We start from the raw sequence: 12,500 nt of genomic DNA, 5'->3' as shown, positions 1-12,500 counted from the left end.
TGTTGTGACCTGTAAGTTGTGACCTGTAAGTTGTGACCTGTATGTTGTGACCTGTATGTTGTGACCTGTGTGTTGTGACTTGTAAGTTGTGACCTGTGTGTTGTGACCTGTATGTTGTGACCTGTAAGTTGTGACCTGTAAGCGTGGAGTTTCACTGTTTTTACTCTACAGAGAACTCTCAACGCTTTTTAGTGGTTTCTATTTATAATTCACGTAATCTCTTATCTTCTAGCAGCTATAAGCTTCTCAACATCCCACTCGTTTGTGTGGTGCGTCTGCCAGACAAGTCCCGCTTTGTGTTGTTACTATGGAAACAATATGCATATTCAAACGAGCGTGTCATTTTTGCATGCTGATTTTATTTCAGTCAAAGCTGCAGTATAATATAACTGATTCACCTAGAAACAAAGTTCATCAGGAGACTGCACGTTTGGATGTCCTTCTAACATGATCCCTGTCCTGTCTCGCATCCTAACGGCGCCACGCAAACGTCGCACACTTGGCCTTTTCTTCCGGCCTTTCTAAATAATGCACATTTTCCCCAACACAAACAGAAGGCTACGCCCTGGCTCTCGTCAGACTGAATAATTCATAATGGTGAGAGGGTTTAAAACACAGGGATGAGGACAGAAGAGGGAGAAAGAAGATAAAAAAAAAACCTCGGAGGATAAAAACTGGGCTGGTTCGGGTTGCAGAAGGAGACCGACGGGAGCGACAGCAGCACGACTCTGAGGATCTGATGGCTTTGAATAATTAACACGCCGCACGTAATAGTGTTACATGTTAGTGATACAGTACGAGCTCTCAGTGAGGACAATGTGAGAGAGGAGGAAGAGGAGTAGAATGAAGGTGGGCAAGGCAGTAGCCCAGGTGCCCCGGGTAAGCAGATTTAGAAAACCTACACTCGCATCACATCGATGAGAATCGAGCAAAAGTATCGTCTTGAGGTGATCGGCGATCTTTTCAGTAGCTGCACTCACCTACGCTTGTGGGAAAGATGTCCTCGTTGTTGATCTGCACCTCGATCCAGTCCATCAGCAGGTTCATGTACTGTGGCGCCGGCAGCGCCGTGGGCTTCTTATACTTGTGTTCATCCTGCCAGCGATACTCGAAGCGCGGGCCGCCCGACATCACCGGGCAGCTCTTCTCTGTGCAGAACTCACACACGGTGCCATAGATCAGATTGATGCGATTGAAGAAGTCCACCACGTGGACGGCCACCCAGTCGTTGAGGTCCTCGCCGGGAGGCGGGTGAACAGCCGCCCGCAGGTTCACGCCCGAGCTGAGCGACGCCTGAGCCCGCTTGTGCAGCTCGAAACGCTGCGTACCTGGCTCGAACTTACGCTTGGGCCTGAAGGTCTTGTCCTTGTTGAAGACTTGCTTGAGAGCGATGGACATGTTGAGGGATGGGCAAGGAAGAGAAGAAGTGGGGTTTCAGGAAAGGGGGAAAGGGATGGAGGGATAAAAGGTGGATGTAAGAAAGACAAAGAGAGGATGGAGGTGACTCAATAGACAGATGATGATGATGATGATGATGATCAGTGGTGATTTCTTCAGCTGGTGCTGGGCCTCTTTATAACATGGTCACCTGACAGAAAGGCAAAAAGACCATACAGATGAGACGTTTTTGACTATTCATAAAAAATTACCGTCATTTTAACATTTTTATAAAAAAACATAAATACAAAAATAAATAAATAATGAATAGCAATACCACTTGGTTTGTCAGACATAACCACAAAGCAGATGAGCAAGATTTTGTCTCAGCAAAGACACTACTGGGATTTCTAGGTCGATCCTGAACATGACCGCTGTGTTCTCTGACTCAAACTACAACCTTTGGGCATGATGAGGCAGGATGCACACACACACACACACACACACACACACACACACACACACACACACACACACACACACACACACACGTAACAAGGTTATGATGAGGGCGTTTTGAACTACATGGTGTGTGGAATTCAGGCTTTTGTCCTGATAGACATCAGCGTGATGGAGATGTGTCCCTACACGTCCTGTCTCACTGTAGGAAACTCAAGAACGAGCAGAAAAACGCGTCCATCAATCAAACTGTAATGTTGTCGAGAATTTTATTATAATGTTTTCAAGAATTTTATTGTAATGTTGTCGAGAATTTTACTGAAACTCTCAACAAAAATTTTGCTAATTTAAGATAAAAAAAATAAATAAAAGACTGTAATATTGCTGAACGACCACAAGATCATGAGGTCCGTTACTACATGCAGACACCGCCGACTCCTTCCGATTCTACACAGCAAACCTCACCAAGTCCCTGTGTGTGCTTTTACTATAGAAACAGTAAGGTATCATGTTTTGATTTAATTCACATTGTTTGCGCTGCAACGTTCCCATAATCAGGACGGCTTTCAGTAAACACAACAAATCTCTCTACAACCTCATGAACCATGATGACTGTTTAGGTTTCACTGCAGGTGATTAGTGAACTGGTTTGTAAAAAAATCCTCATCCTTCTTCCTGCAAATTACGATGAGAAGCAAAAGCAAAAGCTGTGTGTTGTGGTGGGAAGTACGGTGATGTTTACATGGAATTCCCCAAGATGTCAGGTGTATTTTACTCCCTCTCTCTCTCTCTCTCTCTCTCTCTCTCTCTCTCTCTCTCTCTCTCTCTCTCTCTCTCTTGTGCACACACACACAAACACACACAAACACACACACACAGTGTGAAGTGCAAGATTATATTTGTGGTTCTTCTGCAGAGAGACAATAAACTAATAGCAGGCTGTCAGCAGGTTAAATTTAAAACAGTTCTATCTAGAACTCAATCTGGACTGAAAACTGAGTGTAAAACCTGTAACATCATAACAACTCCGACTGGCCGACACTCAGCAGTCTTACACTGCGTTCAGTCAAGAGACTCAACAAACCTTTCTTTTTTTAAATATAAAGAACAACCTTTTTTATTAAAAAAACTTATTAGTAGTATTAGAGAAGGAGAGCGAGAGGGATCGAGAGACACATAGAGCAAGAGAGAGAGACATAAAGAGAGAGAGAGACAGAGAGAGAGACAGAGAGCGAGAGACAGAGAGAGAGCGAGACAGAGACAGACAGTGCAAGAGAGAGACATAGAGAGACAGACAGGGAGAGAGAGGGAGAGAGAGGGAGACAGCGAGAGAGAGACAGAGAGCAAGAGAGACAGAAAGAGACAGAGAGGGAGACAGAGAGAGAGAGAGAGACAGAGTGAGACAGAGAGAGAGAGCGAGAGACACACACAGAGAGAGAGAGAGAGAGAGAGAGACAGAGACAGAGAGAGAGACAGAGAGAGTGAGACAGAGAGAGAGATAGAGACAGAGAGAACGAGAGAGAGAGACAGAGAGAGAGAGAGGGAGACAGAGAGAGAGACAGAGACAGAGAGAGAGACAGAGATCTGAACAAGGCCCTTAACACTCAATTAAAATAAGCCGCTCTTGATGAGGACATCTGCTAAATACTGGACATGTAAATGTGTAAATGTGTATAAGTGTAAATGTGTGGGTTGGATGGGGTTTGGGGGCATTTAAATAATCTGTGGCCTAAATAATAGTGACAATAAAAGTGCAAATCAAATTCACAACATAGGTCCTAAACACAGAATATTAAACACTGAGCTTCTCTTCTAATGAACTTTGTTTTTTTAAACATTTTTACAACAAACTAAACTGCTGCCCTGAGGCTATATATTGCTGGCTCTTTAACACACCAGTAAAATCTTTTTATAAAGCTGACGATCCTGACACGCATCGTCTTCTTTCACAGAGAAGATAAAAAGATCAACAGATCAGACGTCGTTTTCAGTCGTCACGTATTTCTGCTCGTCTTTCCGGTCTTCGGCTCGTACGTTTCTCGTCCAACTGGGACGTCTGTGTCGGGGACAAATCCACCGTGGACCTTCTGTGCTGACATAAGGAACTTCAATCAGTTTGTAAAAGACACAGCTGGGTGTTGAAGGTTAACACACGGGTCGATAACGGCGGCTCGTCCTGCGGGTTTCGGCTCTTTGATGGTTATGCAGGAATGTGAGCGGGAGGGACGATGGGAAGCTGTAAAAACCCCTGGGGCTGAAAGTCCGGACCCCTGATGTGACCCTTAAACTCCACCCATGTTACCTCTTTCTACGTTTCTGCCTTATTAACTTCCCCAGACGAGAAAAAATTGAGTCTGATGTACTTTATTTCAATGAAGCGTCACAGCGATTAATGTAAGGACAAAAAAAGCTGTAAAAAAAAAAATGAAATCCTTAAACGGTCCATGAGGAATAAAACGCTACAGCCGTCAGACTAAAAACGAGACCGAATACTGCTGAAATATTAAAATTTACATATTTGATAGCAAGAAATGTTTAAAATAAATAAATAAAAGAAACTTTTCCTGAGCTGTGTCTATTGCGGTTTTAAATAAATACCCTTTATTTATGCAACATTTTATTGCATTTCTTGTTTTTTTTATATTGATTCTAGATTATAAATTATATAAAATCTTAAATATGAACTAAAAAAATCTAAATATATAAATAAATATTATTTACAGTGAAATATTTTAGATAGAATTTCTTTTCTTTTATAAAAGTGATATTTACCTGCATTTTTGGACTAAATCTCATATCCTGTATTCACACAGCACACAGGCTTTACAGCAGCATGCAGTGAACAGATCAGTGAAGATATTTGGGATTTGGCCTCGAAATGTACGAAATGTCAAATCTGACGTCTTCCATTTACACCTCGAAGTATGAGTCTGGGTAAAAGATTACGTTTGCGTGCGTCATTGCTGAATCGTTAAGTGTCTGAGAATCTAGGTTTTGCCTCAGCTGTGAGCTGTGATTCGATTAACACAGCGTTAAGTCCACTGTCGTTAGCGCTGGTTAAGGTTTTAAGATGGAGGGTGTGATCATGCTGGGTGGCAGCGGTGGCTCCTGCTGTGGGAATGTGGATTTAAACATGCACGCTGCGTCGGTTTCTCTCCCAAACCTCGACTTTCAATGGGCTTTATAAGGACCACACAGAGGACTGGTTGATCCCACATCAGCTGTCTGTGTGTGTGTGCGCGTGTGCTGGAAGCTTGTGACCGTGAAACACTTTGCCAAACGGCCCTGTTTTCAGATCCGCACGTGTCTGTGATTCTCTTTCTCTTTTCTTTGCACACTGTCCTTTTATATTGGAAACCATTTATGAGCAAGGAACAAATAATCCGTAACCATTTAGCATCTTCACTGAAAACAAACAACCAACCAGTCAATTCTAGCTGCTACACTCGAAAGCTCTACTGTGTATGCCTGAGATTAGATTAGATTAGATCATGTCAAAGAAAGAGAGAGAGAGAGAGAGAGAGAGAGAGAGAGAGAGAGAGGAATGTAAGAATGAAGGAAAATAGAAAGACATGAGGGACAAAACAACAACAACAACAACTCTCGTTTTCTGAGAGTGTGAGGATGTCTAGGCTGGTGATCGGAGCAAAAATACTCTCCATGAGGAACTGAATACATGCTGTAGGGTAAAGTTAGGACAGGATGAAGCTCATGACCTGTGTGCCGAGAAAGAGAGAGCGAGAGAGAGAGAGAGAGAGAGAGAGAGAGAGAGAGAGAGAAAGTAAAAATCCTGTTATCTGGTGGGTCTCCAAACAGTAGATATTTGCATGATGTAAATCAGACGAGGTCGTTACAGTAGTGGTGCTGTCTAAAGAATGAGGAAGTTACAGTTTCGTAGGGCAACTAGAGATGTTATCGGTGTAACAGCATGTGTTTTATTCCCCTTATACCACAGGCGATGGTTGTGTTCGAGGTGGATGTTTCCTGAATGTAGTTTTATATTGTTTTCGATTGCAGAACAACTACAGATCGGATTAAAGGATCACATGACTGTGTGGATTGTAATGGATTAAAGCTTCTCAGCAAATAAAAAGCTTTATACACACACACACACACACACACACACACACACACACACACACACACACACACACACACACACACACACACACACACACACACACACACACACACACACACACACACGTGCCCTGGCCTCCCTCCAGAGCTCTTTTTATCTGCAAAAGCCCTGATGGAGGGAGGAAAAAAAGCATTCAGTGAGCTGCTTGGTAAATAAACAGTACAGTACAATATCGACGCCAAGCCACGGCGTTTCCGTACAGACGGGTTTTTACAGGCTGTTGTTCAGGGAAATACCGGGGTGCTTATTTACCGTTATGTGTAAAAAGCAATAAAACAAGTTGTGACAGAACTCTGAATGAATGAAGGAAGAAAAAAAACCCAGCTCACTTCACACAGATGAGCTGTTTCTCTTGCCTTAAGGCACAGGCGAGTTCACGGCTGTAAATCTGACTGCGGCAATCAAAGCTGTCAATGTTTAACTCGAGTGTGAATTTCTGCAGAGTGAATCAGTGTGCTCTCAGACAGGAAGTAGTGAATATCGTACAATATGAAGCTAACAAATGATTGATTTGGTGCTTTATATATTACAATGAACCAAAACTCACTAGCACTGATAGTGAAAACACCTGTTGGACCATCTTCTTATGTGCAAAATAACATCTGCTCATGTGCTGTAATAGGAAAATAATCAACAACAGAGTGGCATGATGTTATTCCCCATTCAACTTTTACTCCAATCATCACAATGTTGATTGTTTTCCTATAAAAGCACACCGGTGTTATATTATTTATCTTATACCACAGCAAATTCACAACATTTACAATCAATAATGAGTCAAAACATGTCTCCAATATCACAGTATTTATCAAGCCCATATAAATACAGTCTAATTATATACTGCTATATAGCTCGGGAACTAGTCGACTCTTTGAACCGGCTCTTTTAGATGAACATTAAAGAGCCTAACGCATACGGAAGTGTACTATTTCGTTGAATTATATCTGTTGAGAATGATTAGTGAGAAAACAGCAATCACTGGTGAAAACACCTTTTTTTGGCATTAGAGAAAATTCTCATTTGGGAAGCCGCTTCTACGGAGTCGACTCGTATTGGTGAGCCGAGCCAAATGAATCGACTCTCTAAAAAAAAACAGCGTTATAAATGGGTGTGTCATCTGATTTTAAAAAGATTACAAGTGCATGTAAGCAGTTTTAATTATAAATCAAATAAAACGTGTGTTATTATATTCACACCATACAATTATATGGGTTACTGCTCTATTCATAAGTTATTACACGCTTATTAGAAGCACATTGAACCGATTCAGTGTTAATTAGAGCTCACTGGTTTCGTTACGTTGAAAAACTTTAGGTGTCACTTTAGGTGTAAGTGATGAAAATTAGAACTTTATTTATTATTAGGATATTTTTACATGACAACGTGTTGCATAATATAACATAGTAATGTAGAACCTTAAAATAACTCCTTAAAATGAAACACAAAACCTCTGATTCACCTGCTTAATTATTCATAAGTTATTGCAAAGCAGCTGAATCCAAAACAGTGTACTAATGGACATATTGTTTGCTATATTAGATGGACAAGGCATAATATACCCTAATGTAGTGCTCACATCTAGGGTACATTTGGGATTCAGCCAAGCTTATCAGCAGCACATTGAACCGATTCAGTGTTAATTAGAGCTCACTGGTTTCGTTACGTTGAAAAATTTTAGGTCTTACTTTAGGTGTTATTGATGAAAATTAGAACTTTATTCATTATTACAATCTGTTTTTACATGACAAGGTGTTGCATAATATAACAGTAATGCAGAACCTTTAAATGACTCCTTAAATGACTCCTTAAAATGACTCATTCGAATGACTCATTCAAATGACTCACCTGCATTTTAAATACACTTTTTATTAATAAAGTGCACCATAAGTGTCTAAAATATCACAAATATTTATTTATTTAACCACGACGCCTCAGTGAGGTACCAAAAACAAACCGCAACACAGGCACGTTTACTAAGAGCCACATAAACACCTCGAACTAGCAACTAGCACAACGCACAGCGCGCTTAAACACAAACTTTTTAAACCTACACACCAAATAAACATCAGTTTAGGTTCTTATTTACCTCACTTTTATTTTAGTCCCGTGTAATAATCCCTCTTCACTTCTGAATCTCTCTTTGCCGTCTGCGCCACCGCTCAGAGAGCATACAGGCTGTGAGCCACTAGCATACTAGCCTACTACATAGTAAAGTCACAATAGTGCAGCTCTTAGCCACGGTCACGTACTACATAGTACGTAAGTATGGTACGTAGCCATGGAAACCTTCGGCAGTCGCCAGTACTGCGCATGCGCTATACACACGACGGCGATTAGTGGCTATTTTCTTATTAAGAAGCAGTTACACCGCCATCTTGTGGGGTCATTTAGAGATTACACAATAATTATGTTCAAAAATAACATTAAAAATAAAAATGTAAATAATATACTATAATATATATATATATATATATATATATATATATATATATATATATATATATATATATATATATATATATATATATAATTGTCAGTTGCAAAATTACTTGTATCCAAATAAAATAATTTTTGAATTTTTTAAAACAATTAAACACTATTTTGTATTCTGTTTTTCAGCATTTTAAAAAAATATATATTGTTTTACTTTTGCATTATTTTACATTTGCTATGTCTCAAAATCAAAAATCATCATGATGCATAAATATTGATTTTTATTTATTTATTTTTATTTAAAATAATGACTCTTAAACACTAAGCAGCTGGAACGCTAATAAGACTAGACTCGCCAATCATGTGTGTTAGAAAAAAATGAGATGGAAGACTGCAAAAAAGTCTAGAAAGCAGGATTCTGAAAGCCACACACACACACATCCTCACACGAGGAAGCAAAGGAAAGAGGAAGAGGTAGAGATGAGGGGATAAAGGATGAGCAGTGGAAACAAAGCAAACTGAGAACCAAGACCAAAATAGACAGTGAAGCAGAGGGATGGCATGAAATGAAGCAAGCTGGATCTGTTTAAGACAGATGAGGCAGCGGAAATAAGGGACAGACCGAGAGAGAATGTGAAAGTTAAATAGACAGAGTGTCTTTGAGAGACGGCGGTGGAACGACAAAAGGAGAAAGACTCCATGACAGGAAGGAGATGAGCTGACTGTCCATAAAACCCATGGATCTGATGTATAGGTGTGTGTGTGTGTGTGTGTGTGTGTGTGTGTTACACAATGTTTTCGTTTAGTTCAGACTGACGGCATCAATACTCACTTCTATAAAAATTAAACTGCTACTAATCCCTGAAATACATTTTCCAAGTGCAGGATAGAAAGAGCGCACTGTTGTTTTTTTCTTTTTTAATTCACTTGGCTCTTTATTAAAGGGTGTGTCATTCATCACCAGGCCAGTCTGAACACGAACTGTTCTGAAGTCAAAGCATTTATCAAGAGCATGCACACACACACACACACACACACACACACACACACACACACACACACACACACACACACACACACTGTAAACTTCTCTTTTGTTAGCACTAGGTTTTGTGATGGTGGATTGAATGAGGTCCTGAAAAAAGTGGGGAAAAAGTCACTGTGTCAAACACTCTTTAGTCTCTAAATCCAATCACTTTCCACCACTTTTTAGCCAAGACGTGTTCAGTGCTTAAGCAACCCCAAGGCGAACTGTAACAGAAATCAGATTGATTACAGCTGAAGGTATCAATGAATTTCACAAAAAAAAGCCTTAATACGGTGCCGACTAACAGCCATCAGATTTTTATAGGTCAATGAATCGACAAGCTTCTTATAAAGACGACACATTCAAAGTAGCAGTAACTGCTAAACAAAGCAAGAACATGTCCTACACATAAAAAGTGTCCTTTCCCCTTCGGTTAATTGACTTTTGATTATATTATCTGTTTGTTTGTACCACTGCTAATCCATAAAAAATATTATACTTCTATTACATACATAATAGTTATATACTTGTATATAGATATAGGTAAAAGTTTTTGCACCCCTGACCATCACGATTAGAAGCTGCGACCTGATTCGCCATTTAAACAGAATAATATGAAGCGTTTCCCAAAATCTCAGCATGTTGTAATGACAAACCTATCAGTTAATATCACCCACAACTCCTTGCGTGAAGGAGGAGGAGTATGGAATAAAAACACTGTCAATAATAATCGTACGTAATTCAAAGCATTGTGTGTAAATTTTAATTTAGTTGTGCGTAATTTAAAACTATTGTACGTAATTATGTTTTTTGTGAAGTTGGATCCCAAAATCTGATTTATGTTGTGATTTATCTATGATTATTATTGACAGTGTTTTTATTCCATAGAGGAGTATGTAGGAACTGCAAAGTCTTTTGCCACACACTCAAAAGAATGTAATTTTTTAGTGCATGGTATAAGTAAGCGAATTGGGACGCAGCAATACAGTGTGTACTCACTGATCTGTGTGTTGGACCTCTAACCGGTAGGTTGTGAGTTTGAATCCCAGGTCCACCGAGCCACCATTCATGGGCCCCTAAGCAAGGCCCTTAACCCCCAATTGCTCAGCTGTATAAATGAGATAAATGTAAGTCACTATGGATAAGTGTCTGAAAAAAATGCCATAAATGTTAATGATTGTCCAGGTCCAGAGTTCGGCTCCTCTTTGCTGTTATAAAGAGCTCCACTCGTCTGGGAAAGCTTTTTCCTAGATGTTAGAGTGTGGCTGTGGGGATTTTGTGATCATTCAGCTACAAGAGCATTAGTGAGATCAGACACTGATGTTGTAATCAGTAGCGGTGGTCCAGTTCAGTGGAGTTGAGTCAGAGACACAGCTACACACTATGTCTTCATCATGGAGCTGTGTGATTTGTGCACAGAGGCATCGTCATGCTGGAACAGGTTTGGGCCTCTTAGTTCCTTAGTGTCCAGCTGCATCACGCAGAGACGTTCCATACATCGTGTGGATTGAAAAACAGTTTGATACGGTCAGGGGTGCAAAAACTAGTGAATTTAAAGTATTAATTCCCGTCTATTTCATGACAAAAGGAAAAACAGGAATGAACACACGGTGTATTGAGTCGGTCCACACCAGAGATTGTAAGGCATCTGTGATACAAACGACATCTAAGCAATGGCTTTCGTTCAGGGAAACATTTTAAAGGGACCATAACCGTAAATGAGGAAGCATCACGAGCACAGGAGCCCTTGGATATGCAAAGTCAAATGTTTTAGTTTGCTCAGGGAATGAAAGATGTGTCTAAAAATGTCTGAATCGTCTGTTCACAGAGAGGAAAAAAAAGCATGATGTTTATTAATCAGTTCATATGAGCCAGAAGATCCAGAATATTCTCCAGGCAGCATGTCACTACAGTCCAGCTATATATTAACTAAAGGTATAAACACACACACACACACACACACACACACACACACACACACACACACAGGAATCTTGAAGCATTTTCCAGCATATTGGATCTCGACATAATGTCAAGTTTTACATCGCAGAAAAAAAAAACACTTTTTTTTTTTGCACATAATTTTAAAGGAGCAGTTTGTAACATTTTTAGTGCAATATTCTGCCTGATGTTTCAAAAACCCAGTAGGATATTCAGTCCATCCATCCACCCATCCTTTCTTATTACGTGTCTCTGAAATACCTGAGAAGCTTCTTTTTATATACAAACCTAAATTTTTCATCACATATTAGTTTCAGGGCCAGAAAACTTTATAACAGAAGCTTGAAACAAACCAAATATTCAGAATTATTAAAGGGTGATATTATAACTAATAGTTTTTCTATGTAGTCTTTACAACTGTTAAACTATTTCAGGGCCAGAAACATGATGAAAACTGACAAATGGCTCCTTTAACTGGTAAAGTTCACAACAAACAAACAAACAAACAAAAAATACTTTGTGGAAACTAAACAACCAACCAAAAGCTAAGCAGACAGGCAGCTTGAGTCAGTTTTTGTTTTCGGGTGAAGGAACAGGCTATTCAGTGAAGTTTAGGAAGGGGCTTGGAAAGGGGAGGGAAAAAAATATTATTATTATTTGTTTTTGTTTTTTTTAAAGAAAATTAAAAAGATAAAGCAAAAGCGAACAAAAAAATATTGATATATTAAAAAATAACATGATTTAATTTTTCATATCTGATCTGGAGAAGATAAACTCTCCTCTAGCTGTTCTTATCATTGTCTGTTTGATCATCTATATCACTTGCATTAACTGAATTTACTAATTGTGGAATATTTCAATAGATTTAAAAAAAAAGTGTTAAATTTGGCACTTTGTTGAAAGCCTACATTTTTTCCATTAAAAAAATCCAGCCTTTCGTCTGTGGCCAAAAATATTTTTGATGACTTTGAAATGTTCTGCGTTTTTTTATTTATTTATATTTATTTTTTTTTATAAACAGAAGAATGAAAAATCCGGGCGAGGGGAATAGAAGGTCTGTGGAAGTGGGCGGAGCTTCCTGGGTTAGAATTAGAGAGTTCTAGGCATCTCATTTGCTCCAAG

At 39.5% G+C, this 12,500-nt stretch overlaps 2 protein-coding genes across 5 annotated transcripts in view; both read right to left on the bottom strand.

Moving 5' to 3' along the window:
* LOC113641644 (MOB kinase activator 3B) overlaps nt 1–8,222 on the bottom strand; it is an 18,246-nt gene extending 10,024 nt beyond the window's left edge. Inside the window, exons 1-2 of one of the 2 annotated variants that reach the window (XM_027144477.2) lie at nt 8,064–8,222; nt 981–1,588 (exon numbers count right to left, since the gene is read on the bottom strand). In XM_027144477.2, coding sequence (XP_027000278.1) covers nt 981–1,398 — 418 coding nt within the window. In that variant the 5' untranslated portion in view covers nt 1,399–1,588; nt 8,064–8,222. The remainder of the gene's footprint in view (nt 1–980; nt 1,589–8,063) is intronic. The other variant, XM_027144484.2, reaches the window with a different exon arrangement.
* A 3,036-nt stretch (nt 8,223–11,258) lies between these two features.
* The window catches only part of thap1 (THAP domain containing, apoptosis associated protein 1), a 5,441-nt gene continuing 4,199 nt past the window's right edge, over nt 11,259–12,500 (bottom strand). For all 3 annotated transcript variants that reach the window (XM_027143821.2, XM_027143811.2, XM_027143826.2), the window contains exon 3: nt 11,259–12,500. This exon is cut by the window's right edge and continues 819 nt beyond it. The gene's annotated coding sequence lies outside the window, so the exon portion shown is untranslated.

This window comes from Tachysurus fulvidraco, chromosome 26 (assembly GCF_022655615.1).
Source record: "Tachysurus fulvidraco isolate hzauxx_2018 chromosome 26, HZAU_PFXX_2.0, whole genome shotgun sequence".
NCBI lineage: Eukaryota > Metazoa > Chordata > Actinopteri > Siluriformes > Bagridae > Tachysurus > Tachysurus fulvidraco.
The sequence above is the reverse complement of the archived record's forward strand: the minus strand, read 5'-3'. Positions and strand labels throughout refer to the sequence as shown.